Source organism: Corvus hawaiiensis, chromosome 2, assembly GCF_020740725.1.
Source record: "Corvus hawaiiensis isolate bCorHaw1 chromosome 2, bCorHaw1.pri.cur, whole genome shotgun sequence".
Lineage (NCBI taxonomy): Eukaryota > Metazoa > Chordata > Aves > Passeriformes > Corvidae > Corvus > Corvus hawaiiensis.
Genome location: NC_063214.1, coordinates 390,889 through 411,525, shown reverse-complemented (window position 1 = coordinate 411,525; position 20,637 = coordinate 390,889). Strand labels below are relative to the sequence as shown.

Here is a 20,637-nt window from a genome sequence, read left to right as displayed (position 1 = left end):
GCTGATTTTTGCATATTTAATCCTTTCAAATTGCTGAACAATAGTGTTCATGTAAATTCTAAGGTCTGGCAATTAGTTACTTTGTTGGAATGCACACTAGTATCCCCCTTCATTCTGCCAGCTGCACCTTCACATTCAGTTCTAGCTCCAGATTCGGAATAATTTTTACTTGTAATTAATGTGAGGAAAAAATTCCTATGCTGTTTTACAAAATTTGGGAACAGGAAGAAAACTAGGCACTTCTTTTCGTTTGTTTGAATGAATGAAATTTTTGAAGTTACCGGAACAGCTATAATTTATATATAAAATATCCTTAAATACAGCAAAATAAAACAATTGTTCCCCGTGTTTATGGCTAAAATGACAGAAGAGCAGCAAGAACACCAGCTGAGAGTCCACATTCCTATAATCAAATAAAATGAAGCAGCCAAAGAACTCAGAAGCATGGGATGTAATTCTGCAGCCACCTCCTCACTTGCCATTCCTTGTTCTCCAGAGAAAGCAGGATTTTTATGAAAATGGGATAATCTTCTGTATTACCTCAGGAGCATTTTTATATTGCAGGAAACCAAAGCAGCTTCCCTCTTGTTTGTGTATAACTCAGCCACATGAATTGAGTGTACACACTGAAAGCACAACATACAGGAAACAAGAGCCCAACTCTTTGGAGTGTGTCAGAAATAACTCTGCCTCACAGCAGCCTGCAGAGATGTTCTGCACCCAAGCACATCAAAGCGGCTTTCACTGCACCCCTTATACTCACATTGATCGACTCAATGGGGCCAAACTCCTCCAAGAGACTCCCCACATCCTGCTGAGTTGTCCTTTTGTCGAGCTGTCCTACCCAGAGTGTGGTACTGCAAACTACAACCAGGAGTTAGCACAGGTTGCCAGAGCCATTACTGACACAAGCTCCTTACAGGACAGATAACCAACACTTATCTCAGCCCATGCTAAATTCAGGGTAGTAACCAGGGAAGGAGCTCAAGGCATCCCACTGGCTGCAGATGACTGCAGCAACGTTTAATACTCATCCAGATTTTCCAGCTGAGAGATACAGAACTGCAAACTTTGACAGCCAATGTCACAGACTCTGGGAAAGCAGCACATCTCACAGCACTGCCAGGTAGCTTCCACTGAACAGCTACCAGGGCTCCGCAGGCCTTTACACCCCTGGGACTCTCATTCACCAGGTCTTGGCTCATTAAATAGCTCAGGTTTTTGTCTCTTGTATATAAGAAAGAATGTTTTTATTGCACTTGATGACCTTGGAGAAGACTCCACACTCCCAAGGAATATTCAGAAGACAACTACTATGTTTGGTCTATAAACACTGGCAAAGCCAGGATTATTTCAGAAATCCAAACATTAGCCTGTGTGTTTTCCAGGTCAAAGCTCCCCTTCAGGTTGGAGAGACACACAAGACTGAATACTTAGAAAAACTGTATTGATTTACAATTAACTCAAATTCTTTTTGTTCAATCTGCTTTACCTTATATGTCTCAAAGGAAGGAAAATAAGAACATGGGGTTTCAGTATTTCCTTTTCTCATTTTACAGCCAAGATATTTCTAACTTGGAGATACTCCAAAAATGCTAAACTGTCTGTTACGAGTAAAGGAAGTACAGGAAGTGCGGTGAAATTCCTACCAGGAATCACAAGGCTGTTAATTTCTATTCTGTTTGGATGAGCCTCGGAAACCACAACAAGTAGCATTATATCCAAGGAACACAAAACCTTTGAAACTATCACCCAGAAAATGGCATTACTGGAACACACAGAGTTACACAACCACAAAGGGAGCAGACTCACCACTGACAGTCTCTGACTTGATCTGGGGGAGGCCTTTGGAGCGGCGCTCCCTCTCCCGCTCGCGCTCGCGCCGCTCCTGGGAGCGGGACTTGGGCGAGTGCCGGCGCCGGTCCCGGGAGCGCGACCGGGAGCGGCGGTGACGCGAGCGCCGCGAGCGCGAGCCCGACCGCGAGCGTCTCCTCTTGGGGGACCTGTTGAGACCAGAGCCACGGATGGTCAGTGCTTGTCACCCCAGCACTGACACACCACCTCAGTTAACTGCTTAAATACCCGAAGAGCTCTGTCCATAAAGGAATAAATCAATCCAAGCTCATTCACAGGCATTTAGAACTACAGTAAATTGCTGCGGTAGCTTATTGGTGCACTTCAGCTGAACAGCTGATTCCTTTCCAATTTCTCATCATCCATTAAGTTTGTCTTGAAGCTGACCACCAAAACTGTGTCCACTTCAACACAGAAGAAGTTACACCTGCATCAACGAGGAAAATATTTAGTGCTTTTACAAAAAATGGCTAAAAAGGAGATTATAAATAAATTCTGCCACTGAAATTGTATTTTACATCTTGTTCAAGTTCTAAACCGCTCCAGGTGTGGAAGACCTTGTAAGCCTTCAGAGAAATCATGTGGAACTCCGCAAGGAGGAAGACTTGCAACTAAGTGGAGAGCGGAGCCAGATCTGCTCGGTCAGCTGGGATGTGACACACAAAGTCCCACAGCACGCAGATCACAAATGTTTTCATAACGAAAGTGTTTTTAGAGCACAGGCAAAATTCACTATCACATTCTGCCTCCCTAAAATTTACTCTGGACTGACAGGCATGGAAGTTACTCTCTCCCATTAAGAGAGAACTGCACAGACACCAATTTTTCCCTGGAAGGGAGATGACTTTCAGAGATTCATATATCTTAGAGTTGCTAATCTGCTTTTCTTTCCTGCGCTAAAAGAACTTTCACTCATTTACCTTGATGCAGATCTAGATCTTGATTTCCTACTGTCAGAAACATGCCGTTTTCCCTCCTGAATGGGCGGCTGTTCCACTTCCATATCCTAAAACACAAAGTTGACTGGCGTTATGGGCGAGCAGCACAAGCATTTTATTTCTTCTTATGCTCAGACTAAATTAACAGCACTAAAAATACACTGAATATTCAAATGTGTGAAATTAAAGAGTAACGTGACTCAAAAGCTTCACTCTGTGGTCGCTAACAGGGAGAAGGTCCAGTATTGCATGTACTTAATACAGCCACTGAAAAGACATCACGGAAATAATTTACCCAATTCTCATTTTCAATTTGCTAATTATTGCTTTTCCACATTTTACCCTATTTCAGCACCACCTGCATCATCTCCACAGAATATGATTTTATTCCTTAAGATCAGTCAGTGAATCCTGCTCCATCATCAAAATCCCAGGCAAAGTGAGGCCTACCGCAACTTTTCAGAAGCCTGAAGTACACTGGAGACAGGAACGGGGTTAAGTCCTGGAGCTATCCAACTGTCTTCCCAGCAGAGCCAGCCTCGTAGCCGGCCATGTCCTGGTCATCCTGACATTTCTGCTCAGGACAATCCGCACGCATTCGCGAAAGACACGTACGAGAGCATTTAAGTCGGTTTGTTCACTGTAACGGCTGCTCACCTGCTGGTGGGGTTTCTGCAGGTGTGGTTCAGCCTGGACTGGGAAAGGAGACTGGAAAGTCGGCTGCACTGGTGCTGCTGGAGGCATCACTGGCTGAGCCATGGGTGGGAACTGAGGGGTAGGCAGGAGACCAAAACCTGGCATTTGCCCATTAGGAGGGAGCGGCACCTTGGGAGAAGGAAAAACACATAGAATTCCAGCTAGGAGAAGAAATCACATTTGCTTTCCCAGCTGGCTCAAGTAAAGTTTTATGTCTGCTCAAAAGTCTCAACAAAAGGGGGAAAGATGAAGCAGGCCAAGCATTAGGGTGTAGAAGTAACAATCTTGTCCTTCAAAGCCTGACTAGGACAGACAACAAAAATACGTTTCTTTGGGAAGATGGAGGGCTAAGCACATTCACTCTTCACCAACAGGAAAACCACTTCCTTACTTCTGCACCAAAGAAAACAGCAAAGGATAGAAAACACAACAGGGGGACAAGGGAAAAACCTGGAGTTACCTGGTGCCGCATCGGATCCTGCTGCATTCCCATCATCCGCTGCTGAAAAGGATCCATATTTGGGAGCTGAGGAAATACTGGCTGTTGCATGCCTTCTCCTGGAAACCCACTAAAACCACGAATATTTTGGTAAGACAAGTCAGTAGATGCAGATTTTGTTGTCTTTATTTTACAGATTTCTATACACATTTACACATTCTTGCTGTTACTTCAGACAGAACAATTATCTTTACTATGATCCCATTTCCAACAAAAAAAAAAAAAAAGCAAAGGAAGAAAGAGTGGGTTCCTCATCTTTCCTCCACTCAAAGAGTAGTCCTTTCACATTTGAAGAGATGCTACAGAAAGGTTAGAGCCTCTCTCCCCCCGTACTTATATGAGCTTGCTAAAGATCTCAGCCTACAGAAACATTTCAGGAAGCTTTTCTGCCTTAGGCTAATTCTCTTCCTTCGCGGTTCCTCTTGTGGGAACAAAAGAAGCAATGCTTTTCTCCTCAAGGAAAAGAAACTGGCTGTACTTCTGCTGTAAGAAAATACTTTGGTTCGGGAGGAAATAGGGCAGAGGAGAAGGGGGTGTGTATCACGTGAGGATCACAGCGATGCCCATCGCTTCCTGATTCAACACACAGAATGGACAGTGCTCAGGGAATTCTGGAGGTCTGCGCAGGTAACAGGACCTGCTTGCAGGATGCAGCCTGTGCAAGAAACTCAGCAGGATGTCAAGGGGATAAAGGAATTTCATGGTGACGGAAAATGGAACTTTGCAGCATTCAAAGACAATTCTGAGAAGATTCTGGACATATCAGTATTTTATAGAGAGAATTACTCAGCTTGCATGCCCAGATTGGGAACACTGGAATCCCACCCTCAGGGACATCTTGCACAGCTGTGAGGTACTACGGACAGAGGCTCTGAAGTACTACCAACAGAACATACACATGCCCACAAGCCTCCAGCTGGGCAGACACAAGCAGTGGTTATGTTTGAGCTACCTCATCTTTCTGTACTCCAGAGTTCCATCTGTATTCTAAGGCAAATACTAGCAATTTCCTTCAAAGGCACTTAAATGAACTACTACTTGTGGACATAAAGTGCTCAAGGTGAGAGACACAGTCAGAAAGCTGATGACAGAGTTAGTGGTTCTGGTTTTGAGAGCAGGGTTTAGATGCAGATACAGAGAGTAAGACATGGGGCCACATACTGAAGCAGGGAAAAAAGAAATACGGACTAACCCCGGCATTGAGCACCATCCAGCCTGTGCACTGAATGAGAGAGAGGTCCTGTGGAAAAAACTGGGATGTGGTCATGTCATTCCAGACTTTATCATAATGCATAGCAAAAGGGAAACGGGAGTCTGAGCTTGCTTGAATGGGGACTGAATGTTTGCCAACATAAAGCTGTAAAGCCAATTTTCCCTTCTTGAATACTTAAAACTACCACTATGTTTGGAATAGCAGCTTTTCCCCAGCCAGTAAAGTGATCCAGTGATGCCCTGACACACTCAGTTGTACAGTAAAAACATGGAACTCATCTTGTAACCAAAACTGAGCTTTTCTCTACAAAACACAGTCCTCCATCTATGAGGCAACGCAGATCTACACCAGATCACCAAAGTAACAAGACACAAAAATCGCCCCACCAAAAACTGTTGACAGTGTTTTAAATTTGGACTGTAGCAGTTAAACACTGAACTAACTTGGAATTTTCATCTACTTTCTAACCTAAAAATGTCTTAGGACAAAGATTCCTTAGTTTTATTATGACACAGAACTTACAAAGCCGGCTGAGACACTGAAGGGGAAGGAGCTGAATCTTCTTTCTTTGAATCTTCCACTGCTTCTGGTTCATCATCATAGTCAAACCGATCTAGCAACTTCTGAAAGAAATCACATTGGGACAACTATTTTTTCTGTATCTTACACAACTGGCAGCCAAAATATCTTTATTATCATAAGTCTTACAACATATGTAAGCTCTGAAGCTAAAGACAAGATTAGAATTGGGGAAAAATAGAAATCTGTATTCTGATACAAAATAAAAACTGTCCAAACCCAGTGTTCTTCAGCTGCAGAAAATGCAAACCAAGACTTACTTTGTCAAATGATGTTTTCTGCTCAGGTGCTGTGAAAGCAGCTTTCTGCTCTGGGGGCTGTGCTGCTGTGGTTTTCAGCTGAGCAGTAATAGCTTGAACCTGAGCCATCACAGTGTTGTCTATGACCGGTGACTGGGGCTTCTGAGGCTGTTGGAAGGTCTGCAGGATTTGCTGGAGCTACAGAAACGTAAGACAGTATTACGTGTACGTTCTCATATAAACACCAAGTATTGAAAGAGCTGTAGGAGATAGATTTTATGTCAATACAGGCTGTGGCAGGGGATGAACATACCAACAACCTGACTGAACCGTGGAGCATTTACACCAAGACCAAGAGTCCCTTTTTAAATACGCTGGTGGCAAAATTCAGTAGATCCCAACATTGCAGCATTCAGGCCCTTCAACACTGCAAACATTTAAGTGGACTGAACAATAAAATTCCCCATTTTCTTCCAGATATTCCACCTGTGCTGGAAAACCCTGTTACTGCATCAATTCATAACCAATTATTTAGGAACATATAACTGAGTATCATCAAATATCAAAATTACTGGATGGAAGAATTTAAATACTTTAACTCCTACAAGTCTTCCACTGAAGACCTTAGGGAAGCTCTTCTGCTTCAAATCCAGGCTATCAATTCCACCATTTCCTCCCTCATTTCACATAGAGACTGGAGCTAAAGGGAATCCATAAGCAGGTTACCTGTTGTCCTTGTGTTGTCTGGAACAACTGGGCTACAGCTGCAAAGGCATCAGAACTGGGCAGCTGCGGCACGCTGGGCACTGAGTTCGCAGTCACTTGAGGGGGCTCCGAGGGAACCTTGGCCGGAGGGGGCGGCGAACCTGAGGGTTTCCCAGGAACACAGAAAGGGTTGCGTGACTCCAGAACATTCCTCTTGCTCCTCACAGCAAGTGCCCGGCTACAACCCCCTATTTAACCCAAAAGGACCTACTTACACCACCCCAGCTGCATATTCTGTTCATGCTGCTATGAACTGCTCTGGTCACTGCTCACACCTGCACTTGGGATGCACTAAGACAAAAAAGCTGGTCCCACACGGAATTTTAGCTCCCAGCTCCACATTTGTAGCTGTGCAGGTTTAGAAAAGCTCTCACTCAAACAGCATTAGCCAATGAGCTTCAATACCCTCAGTGTGGTGGTTCTGCTTCCACAGATCTGGGCTCATCCTTTCGCATGACTGATCCAAATCAACCATCTCATGGCTCATGGGAAAAGCAGCTGAGTTTCTCTCAGTATTTTCCACCAGTAACTGAACTTTTGCTGAGAAGTCTAGCAATAATTAAAGGTTTTTAAGGATTACTTCACAGGTAGTCTTCTTTGATAAAGTTTGTTCACGTGTCTCTTTCGCACGTGCACAAGCCACACCTGCAGCTGACGGATAAAGCCTCCCACCAGGAAAGTGGTATTTACTCATTTTTCCAGGAAAAGACTCCCATTTCCACTGAGCTTTGCAAAACTGAGATCACAATTTAAGACATACTATTAGTGTTCCCATTCTCTTTGCCTTACATTACAACACCTTTATTAATAAACATCTTGCCAGTACCACGTAAATTAGCAATAATCCCATCAATTCCTACATACTGTAAGTAACTATTCTTTAGCAAATCTGTGTTAGTGGACATAATGAAGCTGTCCAAGGAGTGAGTTAAAAAAAGCTCCACAGATAGAAATATTTAGTTTGAAACACTAAGCAAACATGTTTGCCTTGCAATAGCAACTCCTTTAAAGCCATTCCTCTGTTTGCACTTCAAATAACTTCAGTGTTGACTGGCAGCAAAAGCACAGGCAAATGTGTTGAATAATACTTTCCCAGAAGTGAAATGCAACATAAAAATAAAGCAAAAAGGTATGTGTTGTTTTTAAATACAAAGTAACTCCCAAATTATTTCCTGTATATATTCAGAAGGATATCTGCTTGCTCAAGGGAGAAAATTTGCATTTCTCTCTGTCTTTATGGGATAAACAGACTCTACTTCACATAATGCATTAATGTATTTATTATTATTCATTAGCATATTTATTTCAGGGCCAAATGATCCCCTCTGGTGCATCTGAATAATTGCACTGAAAATCTCTGCAGAAGGCAGCCAACCTGTTCACCCCCAGTGAGGAGAGAGAAAGCTGGACAGGCAGTGCCCCTCACCTGTCCCAAAATTCAATTGTACAGGCACCACTCTGCCCCCAGGCTTGGATGCCAAGGCATTCCCTGCCCCTGCCAGGTTTATAAAACCCTTAACGGGATACACTTCGCTGAACACAGCTGGAGATGATTTCACTGGTGCTGCTGTGCATCGCTGTTTTGCTGTCTCTCACCACACCTCACTCCCTCCATTCCATTTTCCCAGTCCTACTCCATGAGCACAGTAAATAAGGAGGTTAGCAAAGCTCAGTGTGGAACACGGAGTGCAGAGCCAAAAAGCAGCCCTCCGGAGAAAGAGGGAATTGTGGAATGCATATTCCCCGTAACCTCACTCCCAGCTTTTCTGTGGCACTAAATAGGTCAGTGCAGGCACTGTGGGCAGGCTGGCACTGCTGTGCTCTGCAGGTCAGTGCTTCTCAGCCAGCAGCCCGTGCAAAATCCCAGGCACAAGCGTTCTGTCTGAGAACCTGGACGTGAAACACCACTTCAAGACTTGCAGGGCTGCACACTGAGACGCTGACAGCTGCTGCTTTCAGCTACTAACTTGACTCAAAGGAAGATGAAGCTCTTTAATACCCAAGATCCCACCTACTTACCTGGATTCTGGCATTAAAAAATAACATCAGAATTATAAAATTGAGAAATGACATAAAAATATTTCACAGCAAAAGAAGAACATAGTATCTAAAAGGGGACACTGAAGTCACCTGTAAGTGTGCACATACATATGTACACATGCATATACACGATAAGCATTTCAGGTATTTCCCAAGTCAGTATTCACATGCCGATAATTTCTGAAGTACAGTATCAGCATTTATTTAAAATGAGTTTGGCTGCCCATTGTGACAAAGCTGAATTTATTGCTATGTCACTGCTGGAACTAAGAGCAGGCACTTGGTGCTGAAAGCAAACAAGCTATTGCCACTTGCCCTTTGAGAGCAGAAGGTAAAATGTCATTCCTACCTTCATTGTTAGTAGCATTCTCTGCCATGGGTGCAGTGGCACTAGTTCCTGCTGCCATATCCAAGAGAGGTTGAATTATTTCGATTTTGAATACTCCATTTTTCTGCCAAAGGTTCAGGACACGAACTATTTTACTCTGTTGAAACAAAAGGAAGCACCAATGCTGAATGCAGCTTCCTTAAGTCACCATTTTATCTTCTGTATGCAGAGAAGGTTTGAACAGCACGTGACACAATCACACCAATTTAACAAACCCTGTGTCATGACAGAGGCCAGCAACACCTTCGAACTGGCAAAAATAAAAACTGCTGACTTACTTCCCTGCCCAAGCAATCTGTGACATTTCCCTAAAACTATTCTGGCCAGTCAGAAATGCAGGTGTGATGTACAATCCAGGACATCATTTCAGCCCCATGTCTTCACAGATGGTCACAAAGGGATGAAACAACCAACCCATGTGACCAAAAAGAGAAAATGAAGATGAGCTGGAAAGCCTTCATGAAGAGGGACAATTAGACCAGAAAATGCTACCACAACACTCTGCAGTCAGATTGAGGGATCCTCGCTTGGTATTACTCCTAACCCAATCAATTCTGTGTTGAGGCCAGAAACTGCATCTCCATCATTATCCAAAAGATGAGGAAAGCAAGTGAGAAACATCCTCACTGATCACTGCAGAAAGATTAATTTAGAATCTCTGATTGTCAGCTGTTATTTTAAGCTCATTTCTTTTTTTTGACATGAAGAACAATGCAGCTTCCAGGAACAAGCTAGAAGTCGGCCTTTCCTTCTTTAGCCCAGCATTAAAACAAAAATGTCTCAGTAGTTGTGCTGCTTCAGCTGGAACATGCAAGAAGGTAGAAGTCAGAACACACGTTGTATTGCTGTCCTTTTTGCAGACTTAGTCATTCACTTGCACATACATAAGCTTTAAGTACCTTTTACTTCAAGTGAATTGATTCTGTTCTTTCACTGTGACTCAGTTATATACACCCATGTAAATCCACCTCTACCTGAATGATTAAAGAATTTTACAAAATGTTTGCTAAAATAACATCAATTGCAGAGAAACCTGAAATGCCTATTTTTAAGGAACATTTTGGTCTGAAAAACAGTTAACTTTAAAACAGCAGCATTTTCTTGCTCTGGGTATTCTATCTCTCCAGAAGACTTGAAAATTACACAAAGGCCAAAAAATGGGCAAATGCAATACGCTTGTTTTCAGTCACACGTTAATTTCACAGAAAGGCTGTTTAAAAAAAAAAAAAAAGTTAAGAGTTATCCCCTTCAGATACTACCCACACTTGCTGTGTATGTGCAGATCAGGGTTTTTTTGTTTAGGAACTGGACATTCATTAAAACAAGCATGTTATAAATAATAATATTCCCTGTATCAAGTAGTGCCATGAAGGAGATGGACAGTCTCATTCGTTTAGATGAACAAAATGCTAACACAGAAACAGGAAGGAGAAGGGACTACTCTGTTTCACAGGCTATCAACCCAGGAGCTCCAGAATATCAGATTCAATGCCTGAAGGTCTAAATGTTCCACATTAGAAAAACTACAGAGCATCCAAGCCTTTCAAAAGCTTATTTAGAGAGTTATGGAGGAAGTTGGGTAGAAAAGGAGTATTTCACTCGTATAAAGAAAAAAGGAGCAGGTGATTTTCTGGAAACCAATTGGCAACTTCTAAAACACACGGATCTTGGGAGTCTCAAAACTGTTCTGACAGAGGTCACATAAACCATCTTCTCTGGACCATCAGAAATTCACACCACTTTCTGAGCCTCTGTTCTATCAACAAGTACAGCAGAACTAAGAAAAATGAGGCCTTAGACCAGCCCTGACAGTGAAGAGCACCAATGAAATTCGAGTATGGGATTGGGAAAGACCAAAGAAATCAACATGATGATTTTCTAAGAAAACATCTGTGAGCAGAACATGATGATTTTCTTAGAAAACATTTCTGAGCAGGACAGCCACTGCCTACAAAATCAAAGCTTCTCCTGCAACACTTTCTTCTTGTGGCAGACACCGCCTTCCAGAGGAAGCTTTCCTGAAGGAGCGTCAAGAAGAAAAACTTTTGGCACAGTAATACACACTGCTGAAGTGTCTGCACGGGCAAAACAAAACTGATGAGGTCAGACAAAATACATCTTTGAACTTGAACTTGCATTTAACTATTGCCTTTGATAATCCTTCTCAGCAACAGTCACTACCAGGGTCAGAGAGAATCCCCAAATCACCGTCACAGGAGTGCAAGCACCAAGGAGGCACCACATCAATGCACAGCAACACTCGAGATGTGCTTGTCCTACCTTGTCTTCAGATGGACACAGATACAGATACTGGAATGTGGCAGTAATATTTTTAGAGAATCTTGGCCCGAAAACATCCTTGTCTGTTCCGAACTGGTGCCGAGACTGCCGAACAATGGAGTCGATGACGTACAAGCCTGGGACTTTGTACTCCGGCTTGCACTGCAAACAGCACGGGAATTCTGCGTTAGGCAGGGACACCGCAAGGTAACATCCCCCTCAGAGCCTCACAGGAAATCTGCTCTCAGGCTGAAACACAGCTCTGCATTCCAGCCTGTTGTTCTTCATGCCCAGGCAAGCATGAACACTGCATTCTCTGGAAATACGTATTGTCTTAGTGACAACCAATCTGAAGTTCAGCACCTCCAGGTTCCTCCCCAGCTGCTGCATAGGGAAGATGGGAAATCTCACAATTTACTTCTTTCCCCCGCTCCTAATGTATTATGGAAAACCACATATGGAGATTATATGGACAAAGTGATACCAAAAAGTGTGAAATCCTAACAAACCAGGATTTCCTCCTTCAATCCCTAAGTAACAGAAGCCTTTGTGGTTATTTACTAGCATTATTAGTAATATCTAGTAAAGCACGCAGATCCCTTTATCAATAAATCTACTTGGGTTTTTTTATTCTTTTTTACCTTTTTGATAAATTTCTCCACAATCTGGACAACATGCTTGTAGAGCTGGAAAATAAATATATCCATTAATTTACCATCTACTCAGCAGCAGCACATCATTTTAGAAGCATTTTAACTCTTTGTGCTTACTAACATTTCAGAAAGGCAACAGAACATTGCAGTCACATTCTAAAAAGCAGGATGTTCCCAAACTTGAGTTAGTCAGGCATGGAGAAAAATATTCCATGCAGGAAACCCAGACCCAAGGCAGAAGTGTGTCAGTGTGCACGCAAGGCACAGAGCTTGTCAAGTATTAGCGATTCACTTTCTATGCAATCCACCCTGGTTTCACATGTTAAGGTGCAGCTGCATCCTGCAATATTTAGTGTTATCACACAAAAATCACAACACTCCAGTGGGTGTAGCATGAAAAAGCAACGACTCAAAAAAATCAAGCTGGCATTTTGCTCCTAGTCCAAAACCAAGGGATGATATTCACCACCCACTTGTTTCTAGACAACAGCCTTAACAGCAACTAGAATAAACCATCCCCGAAGCTGAGACTGGGAAATCCTGAGTATTTACTTACAAGTGAAATAATAAAACATTGCTGCTCTTACAGTTTCATCTCTGTTTTGTTGTACTTTACCTTAATAGCTTTAATGGCAGCTTTTGTGATGAGAATCATCTTTGCTCGGGAAATAGGAGGTTTCATCTCCATCAGTGAGAAGAGCTAAACAGAGAAAACAAATGTTAAAAATGTATTGTGAAGTTCTGCAATTAAGCAAAGACAACATTTCAGGTGGGTGACTTGATTACTGCCATCCCACACTCTGTATGGCCTGGGAGAACTGGATGTTTTACAAAACCAACAGAAACCAGCATTTACCAGGTTATTGCTAAAAAGAACTGCTCCAGCTGCTCTGGAGACTTGGCTGCCTTACCCTCCAAAGGGCACCCAAGGGAAAAGTTCACTCCTCAAGGACAACATTTGCAGAAGTTATAGATATTATATTAAGTTTATAGAGGTGTATATGAAATATACAGAAGTTATGTGTCATCTTTATAGGAGACATTGGCCATAACTGAAAATAAGCACTAGCTCCACGTTTCAGAAACGGAGGGAAACCAGAACTGGCCCACAGAGCTGGGGAAGGGCTGAACACAGAAAGCTGAGGACACACACATAATTGTTTTTATCTTGAAATATTCCTCACAAATCACAGGAAAAAATTGGTTTGTGTTACATGATTTCATTTTCATCTTTACCATAAAGAAAAATGTGAGCCCTGAACACTAGTAAAAAATGTCATCAATTCTTTGCCACAAAGCAAAGTAAGAGAATCAAAGTGTCTTCATTTGTCAGTGTAATGGAAAGTAAGATGTCATTTAAGGATTTCGCTCTTATTTTTCTAATTAATTTAAAGTTCCAAGATACTGGTGAAGTGACCAACTTACACAGATTATCCACTGTCTCAGTTAAGGGGGGAAAAATAAAATTGGCCAAATACTCAAGGACAAGGGAAGTGCTAACAGGGCTTTCAGCTGTACAAAAGGAAGCCTTACACCCAGAAAACACAAAGAGTAGGAAACAAGGTATTTATTTTCTTAATTTGATTCCTATTCCAGGAGCTAGGAAAGAAGAAAAACTGCCCTTCCAGACAGTGACAGCCAGATGCCTTTTCCAACACCCAACACAAGATCATGACTTTTCCTTATTCATCCCCACAAAAGGCAAGTTCTCGTGCCAGAATGTTGGGGTTTTAAAGCCATTTCAGCTGTAAGAGATACTTCAGCTAACATCACTGCTTGCTGAGAAACCACAGTATGGACAAATAAAAACTGCCAGATAAAAGACAGAAGGAGAAAGGGGTCTGTGAGCTGATGCTTTAAAAAAAGTCTCGTTTTCAATTTTGACTTAATTGCTTCAGAATAAGTGCAGAGACTCTTGATGAACAAAGTGAATGCTATTATTAAAACTCAGGAAAATCTGTTTTAAGAGGTAGCGAAGGGGGAAAAAAATCCAAACCCCAACACCCACAAACAAACCACCAGAAGGCTCAAAAACTGAGAGGGAGAAGGAAGAAAAGGAGCCTGCAGTAAGACAGGCACTCCATATCCCTTCCTTTACACACGAAGAAGCAAGTGGTCCTCCAGGAAAGGATCCAGTCCCATAGAACAGGAACAAAGGAGCTGGCATAAAAGCATCGCTTTGGCATTTGTATTTCAGGGACATAAGAAGAGACCCCAAGGAAATTGGGAGAGCTCAGAGCAGGGCCCAAGGGAACAAGAAACAAGTGCAGCAAAAAAAATAAAAAGAAGTGTCTTAAAAGTATCCCAAGCAGGACATTGCAACTGGGGGAAACATGGCAAAAATAAAAATCCAAGGAGAAATAAACTGCCAGGGAGAACGAAGGCACGTATTCATGAGTGTGCGTATCTATCTGTCTATCTGCTCTCTTTTCACCCCCGCCACCATCTCTTGGAATTCTACCTCGGAACTTTACTCCTTTTTTTTTAATTACCTAAGACCTTAGAACACCAAATTTATTTATAGCCAATTTTTATGTAATTCTCGGTACCAGTTACATGTGTCAACACCATGTTTTAGAGATGGGTACAGCTAAAATTTAGCTCCCTTCCTAGTTCCTCGTGGCTTCTCCCTGTCGGAAGCGGGAGCTGCTCAGAAGACACCTGGGTACTTCCACTTGCATTCATTCAATCACACTTGGATCTTCTTTCACACCCATTTCCCAAACCAATAAACAAAAAAAGCAACCCAGCCCCTATTTTCAGAGGGCTATTTCACAATAATACATCCAGTTACTCAAAGGACACCACGATCAGCTCAAGGAACAACTTGGACACAAAAAACTCACACTCTATTTACAAAAAAAAGTGATGACTGTAACAAAGGCAAAGAAAATTTATGCCTTGAGAGGTTTCCAAAGTCCTGCCTCACAACAGGAGCCTGTCCCTGGAATGCTCTGACCTGCTAGAAATGACTTTCTGCTTTTACTGACCCTAACTGCATGTTTACAGGATGTTGATACCAAAGAAGTGAAGGTATTCAAGAGCCCATTACACTCAAGCCACAACACAAAATAAGAATTTAAGAGTATTTCTGGGTGCTTTTCCCAGCAGGACAGAAGCACACAGTAAAGTATCTTTTATAAAGCCAGGGATGCAAGACAGAAAATTCACCTGCTCAATTTCAGGCTAATAAATGCTATTAAATAACAAAGACGAGCCACTTATTAACCCATGGCAGGACAGCAAGAGGGAGACCAAGCACAGAGTGACTGTCCCCAAACGTAAACTCAGCGCGAAGCACAGAAGTTCCACAGAGAACACAGAAGTGGCAAGGGTGAACACAGATGACTTCCAGCTCCCACTGTGCCCCTGTTCCAGCCCAGGAGCCTCGGGAGGTGCAGGAGGAGCAGGTAATGGCACAAGGAACAGGGTGGTGATGGCCTTTACTTCTTGGTCCTTTGAGCAGCAAATTATTAATTTCTCTCATTCTATAATTAATGCCCTTTGATGGTTTAGTTTACAAGGAACCCTGAGAACCAGGGGGTTTTGAAGTAAAGGGGAGAACTGCTACTTTAAAATCTACCAAGCTTGATGCATGATCTTAAGTCTATCTGTTTTATGTGTGAGATAACACAGTGAAAATACCTTTTAGGACTTGAACTGACTTCCTTGGCTTTGCTCTCTTGCTCAAGTGTCTCTGCCATAAAAAGGTGTCTGTATTTACAAATAAAGAGCTATGGGCCCATTTTATACACTCACTAAATATACCCCAGAGCACAGCAGCTGCACAGAGAGGAGCACGAGCTACTGAACCAGACAGTGGTTAGTGATTAGTGGATATCAAGCACCCAGGTCATTGTCAGGACATCTCATTCAACCTCCCCTTCTCCAATTTCCAGAGCAGTCAAACATGCCCTCAACCATTCCAACATGCCTTAGGTGTCCAACAACACTTCCCAAAGCAAGCTCCGTGCACAGTCAGTACTCCGTACATTCATTCACTGTCTTTTGGAATGTATTTTATTCATGCATTTAGAAACCACCCGACCCAGCCAACCACCAGTGACCTACAGACATAACTGCAGTTACTTGTTCCTGTACAGAAACAAAGGGACGATGGAAGCCATGACCAACAAGAAAAGATATTACACTGCTTTGTTAACAAAACACCTCTATTGTTAATGCATGACCAGATCGCTAAAAGGAATTCTGTCAGCCCTACACATTTTCCTTCCCCTATAAAAGTCACTGCTTCCTTTCCTCTGCAGGTCCCTGTTCTTCCTTAAGGGAAGGAGAAGGATCTGTTGCTAAGCCGTATCTCAGAGGATCAACGCAAGTTTTAAATGCTTGACCACCAGCTGTGAAGCACAGCAAGTATTAGGTGTTGCTGAAGGCAAGAGATCACCGTAACATCCATAGCTGTCAGGCTGCATTCTTGGGAAAATGAAGTGAGTTTGAATTTGACCAGATATGACCCCCAGGCAGTGAAGCTCAATAGCACTTCATCAACTAAGCTACTTCTGTGGCCTAGAAAGACCATTCACAAATCCTGAATCACTGGGGAGAAACATCTTCACAAAAGATACTCATATGAAAATGACATCATGCAAGTGCACAGAATAGAGTTTTGTTTTCTACTCATGTGTTCTGGGAAGTCAGCTTTCAGGATCAGTGCAGGGTTTTTTTGTCCAGCACATCTCCTGGAAAGCCGTGTGTCTCACTATTTCTCTTACCAGGAATCTCTGCCAGAATGTCACAGCTCCCAGTAGTCCTGGAAACAAGCTCAGGCCAGATGCAAGAGACTCCAGCCAGATGCTGGTAGTTGTGCCCTTGCTCCTTTTCCTTGCACATGGAGATTCGTTGGAGATCCTGAGCTTCAGTAACTGCTGGAGAACCAATGGGAAGGATATCCTGCTAACCTCTATTTATAGCACCTCAGGATGGAGGGGAAGGTTGTCACAAAACAGGCAAAATAAAATCTTGCCATTGCCAGAAAACAGCCACACTGGATCCAAACTCCAACTGTCCATTGCCCAGAGGATGGGCAAACAGCACAGAAGGAATGTGAAGCTCCAGCTTTAAATAAACAGCCCCCAGGACCTCTCATCTGTTTGTCTCTAGGCACGTTTAGGTGGGGTATCAATTGTTTCAGGAGTACACATAAACTACTATCAACCTGAGACACAGGACTAAGTGAATAATACGCATTACTCAATACAAATAAAAGATTACAAAACAGGAAAGTTGACTTTATTCTACTTCCAGCAGCAAGATTGTGAAAAAAAAATCTTTATTTTTAACTTTTATAACCAGTAAACTATGCCTCAAGTTTTCCAGATGAAAGAAAAGGACATCCATCCCCTAAACTAAAACATGCCAAGGATTTATATGGCAGATGTGTGGGTTTGGTGGGGGTTTTTTGTTTGCTTTTGTTTTGGAGGTGTGATTTCTAAATTTTTTTTTTTTAAGAAAAACGTTTGCTTGTTTTCTTAAAAACATTAAAAGATCTGTCCCATCACCCAGTTACCTTCTGTGATTTATTTATACTGTACCATTACTGTAACCTAACAGCACATGAATTCTCACTCGTGAAAGTAAACTCCTCAGAGAAAACACGCTACACTACAGACCGGTCAAATCCCACCTATTCAGCTGGCAGCACCTGCTCAAACTACAGCTGGATTTAAAAAAAGCAGCCAATACAAACCCCCTGCTTGCTCCTGGAGAAACACGAGCATTTGGATGAGGACATTTATTGGCAAAGTTGCATTCAAAATGCAGGTCCAAAGAACATGACTGGGAATGACACCACAATCCAACACCAGGGAATTACGCAACCCAGGAGTTCCCACCCCTTCCCAGAGCCAAACTCGCTTCTGTCCCCCCCCAAGCCCTTCTGTCCAAGAGGGGACACCAACCCCACAGCTTAGAGGACACCTGTTTTACAGCCATGCTTTGGACTTGGGTCTCCCATCACCCGAGAAATCGCAAACACCAAACCCACCCAAAAAACCCCAAATGATGGGACCACCTGATGGAGAGAGTGGCAAAGAGCTGGCAGGTGCCACCTCCAGGGAAGCAAAGCCAGAAGGGAATCACCTCTAGCACACGTGGGAAGCGCAGTACCAAACTGCAGCTGGAGCTGCCATGGTAAAACTGCAATTCCCTGGCTACAGTGGCATTGTACAGCAAGCAAGTGCAGGAATCCCGGGCCTCTAGGGTATTCTGTGGCTGCCCCCATCTTCACTGCTGAAGCTGCTTCCCTCCCAATAAAAGAATTAACTCCTCAGTGACCTGGGAGTGGCACCTCTGAAGGCTTCACAGCGCAGAGCTGTACAGACAAATGAGCCCTCCCAGGCTGAGCAGCCCGTGCAATCCCCACCACTCTGGGAACAACACCCAGACCTTTGGTACAACTGCTCTCTCACTGAGAAGGCCCAGAAATGAACAATACCTGCCTGTAAATCTGACCCTCCCCACGCTGCATTTCAGCCTGCACCGCTTTGCATGCGCAGCTCCAGGCAACACATGCGGAAGAGGGAAGGAATCGGTGTGAGAACTGGACTTTATGTCCTGCACAACACCACAAACACAGCTCCTGAGAGGGAACAGGGCAAGAACCAAACAGCCCCTGAAGTTATTCATGTGCTGCTTTGCACACCAGCAGCTCTACAGAAGCACTCAGGCATACAAAGGACTGCAGAACAGGGATTTTAGCAAGTACAGTTTTCTCCCCCAGAATTGAGATCCAACTGAAACCCAGTGCTTTGCTCTTCCAGCAGCCAGACAGCAGGATTTCACCCAGTATTTCTAACTGCATCAAAGCAAAGCATCCCACCATTCCTACATGGGAGAGGAAGAGGTACGGATCAAAACATGCCCGTTTCCAAGACACGGATTAGTCATGGGATCCCAAGAAACACCACTTTTTCTCTGCAGTCACCATTCAGCACAAGCAGTGAGGTTCTTGTTTGAGAAGCACTGGGCACTTGCCTGTACCACTCAGGTTTGTCAGGCAGCCATGCTCTGCCAGGACCATGGTTCATATTTAGGCAGGTCATTAAGAAAATTGTTGCTCGCTCTTTACATCAACACTGAAAATGGCACACGTGTGCTGTTTTAATTTTTTTGGGAAGGTGGATTTGCACCCTGCCATACCACTGGTTCAGAGCTGCACAAAACCCCCAAAACACAGGCAAATAAACGAACCATTAACAGGAAGTGCCTGCTATTCACTTTTCCCTTTGTATTTGCACAGTTTTGGTAAGGACAAGGGCATTCTCAGGTGCATGTATGACAAGCCCCTGCAGAGAGTGAACCTTACACAGCCTGAGTCCATCACACGGAGCAGCTGCCATTTCTCCTGTTTCTGTTCAACAGGCAGGCACAGCCACCCAGCCTTCAACACGAATCTGGGAACAGGCTCTGGCTCAGCTCTAAGTGACTTTCTGTCCATGGAGGGTCTGCAAAGCCACACTGCCCAACTGAGGCAGAAATATAACTAACAGTAATTAATAATCATATTGAAGTCACGTGTCAAAACCTTTATACAGCAGAAGCCGAATTGATTTGCTGTACATTACGCAAAAAACAACCACAGTCCGCTTTGCTTCCAACTCCTCTCAGCACACTAAAAAATAAAAAAATAAAAATAAATTAAAAAAAAAAAAAAAACCTATCAGAAGAAGACAGGGAGGGACCTTCTGTGTGGTACGAAAGGCGAGTAAACGCTTTCCAACCTGTCCCGTCCCAGAACTGGGATCGATCCCTGAGTCCCAACCCAGGCGCCGTTCCCATCCAGGGATGAGCCCCCTCCCAGCTCTCCTTCCCTCTGCAGCCTCTGCCCGCGCCGCCGCCTCGCACCGCGGCTCTCTCGCCAAGCCACTGCCGGGAAACGCAAGTCCCGAAACGCGGCTTCCCCAGCTCCCGAACAACACCACCCACGGCCGGGGGCGCCGCGTGACAGCGAGCCCGGCTGGGAACCCCTGGAAACATGGATCCGGCCCAGGATTCCGGGATCCCGCTCTCCGGAGGCGCCAGGAGGAAACCAAGGGGGGCAGCGAGAGAACGGAGGCTGCCGGGGAGGCCCAAAGAACCCTTCAACGCCTCCCGCCCGCGCAGGCCCGAGCCGGCCCGCGCGGGGCCTCGCGGAGCGGCCGCTGAACGGCCCGGCCCCGCTCGCCTCCATTTTCCCCTGGAGTACCGCTCTCCGGGCGGCGGCAAGCCCGGGCCGGGCGCTCTCCGCGTAGGCCGCAGGCGGCGGGAGCAGTCCCGGCCGGAAGCGCGGGGAGAGGGGAGACGCGATGGCGGCCGCCGTGTGTCCCCCCCCCCCCGCCGCGGCCCGCGCTTCGTCGCCCGCCCCCCGGCTCCCACCTCTTGGTTGAAGGCGTTCACGGCCTCCATGTCGGCGCTGGCGGCGGGAGGCGGCGGGAAGGCGGCGGGAAGGCGGCGGGCGGGGCGGGCAGGCGGCGCGGCAGGGCCGGTCGTTGCCCT

The 20,637-nt window shown here is 44.4% G+C and overlaps 1 protein-coding gene across 2 annotated transcripts in view; it reads right to left on the bottom strand.

The window, feature by feature from the left end:
* SCAF4 (SR-related CTD associated factor 4) overlaps positions 1-20,637 on the bottom strand; it is a 30,978-nt gene extending 10,341 nt beyond the window's left edge. The window contains exons 1-14 of one of the 2 annotated variants that reach the window (XM_048293495.1): positions 20,518-20,637; positions 12,761-12,844; positions 12,133-12,177; positions 11,492-11,653; positions 9,173-9,308; positions 6,745-6,884; positions 6,040-6,216; positions 5,723-5,823; positions 5,180-5,227; positions 3,949-4,057; positions 3,450-3,617; positions 2,775-2,860; positions 1,813-2,003; positions 764-864 (exon numbers count right to left, since the gene is read on the bottom strand). In XM_048293495.1, the coding sequence (XP_048149452.1) occupies positions 764-864; positions 1,813-2,003; positions 2,775-2,860; positions 3,450-3,617; positions 3,949-4,057; positions 5,180-5,227; positions 5,723-5,823; positions 6,040-6,216; positions 6,745-6,884; positions 9,173-9,308; positions 11,492-11,653; positions 12,133-12,177; positions 12,761-12,844; positions 20,518-20,547 (1,578 nt within the window). In that variant the 5' untranslated portion in view covers positions 20,548-20,637. The remainder of the gene's footprint in view (positions 1-763; positions 865-1,812; positions 2,004-2,774; positions 2,861-3,449; positions 3,618-3,948; positions 4,058-5,179; positions 5,228-5,722; positions 5,824-6,039; positions 6,217-6,744; positions 6,885-9,172; positions 9,309-11,491; positions 11,654-12,132; positions 12,178-12,760; positions 12,845-20,517) is intronic. The other variant, XM_048293497.1, reaches the window with a different exon arrangement.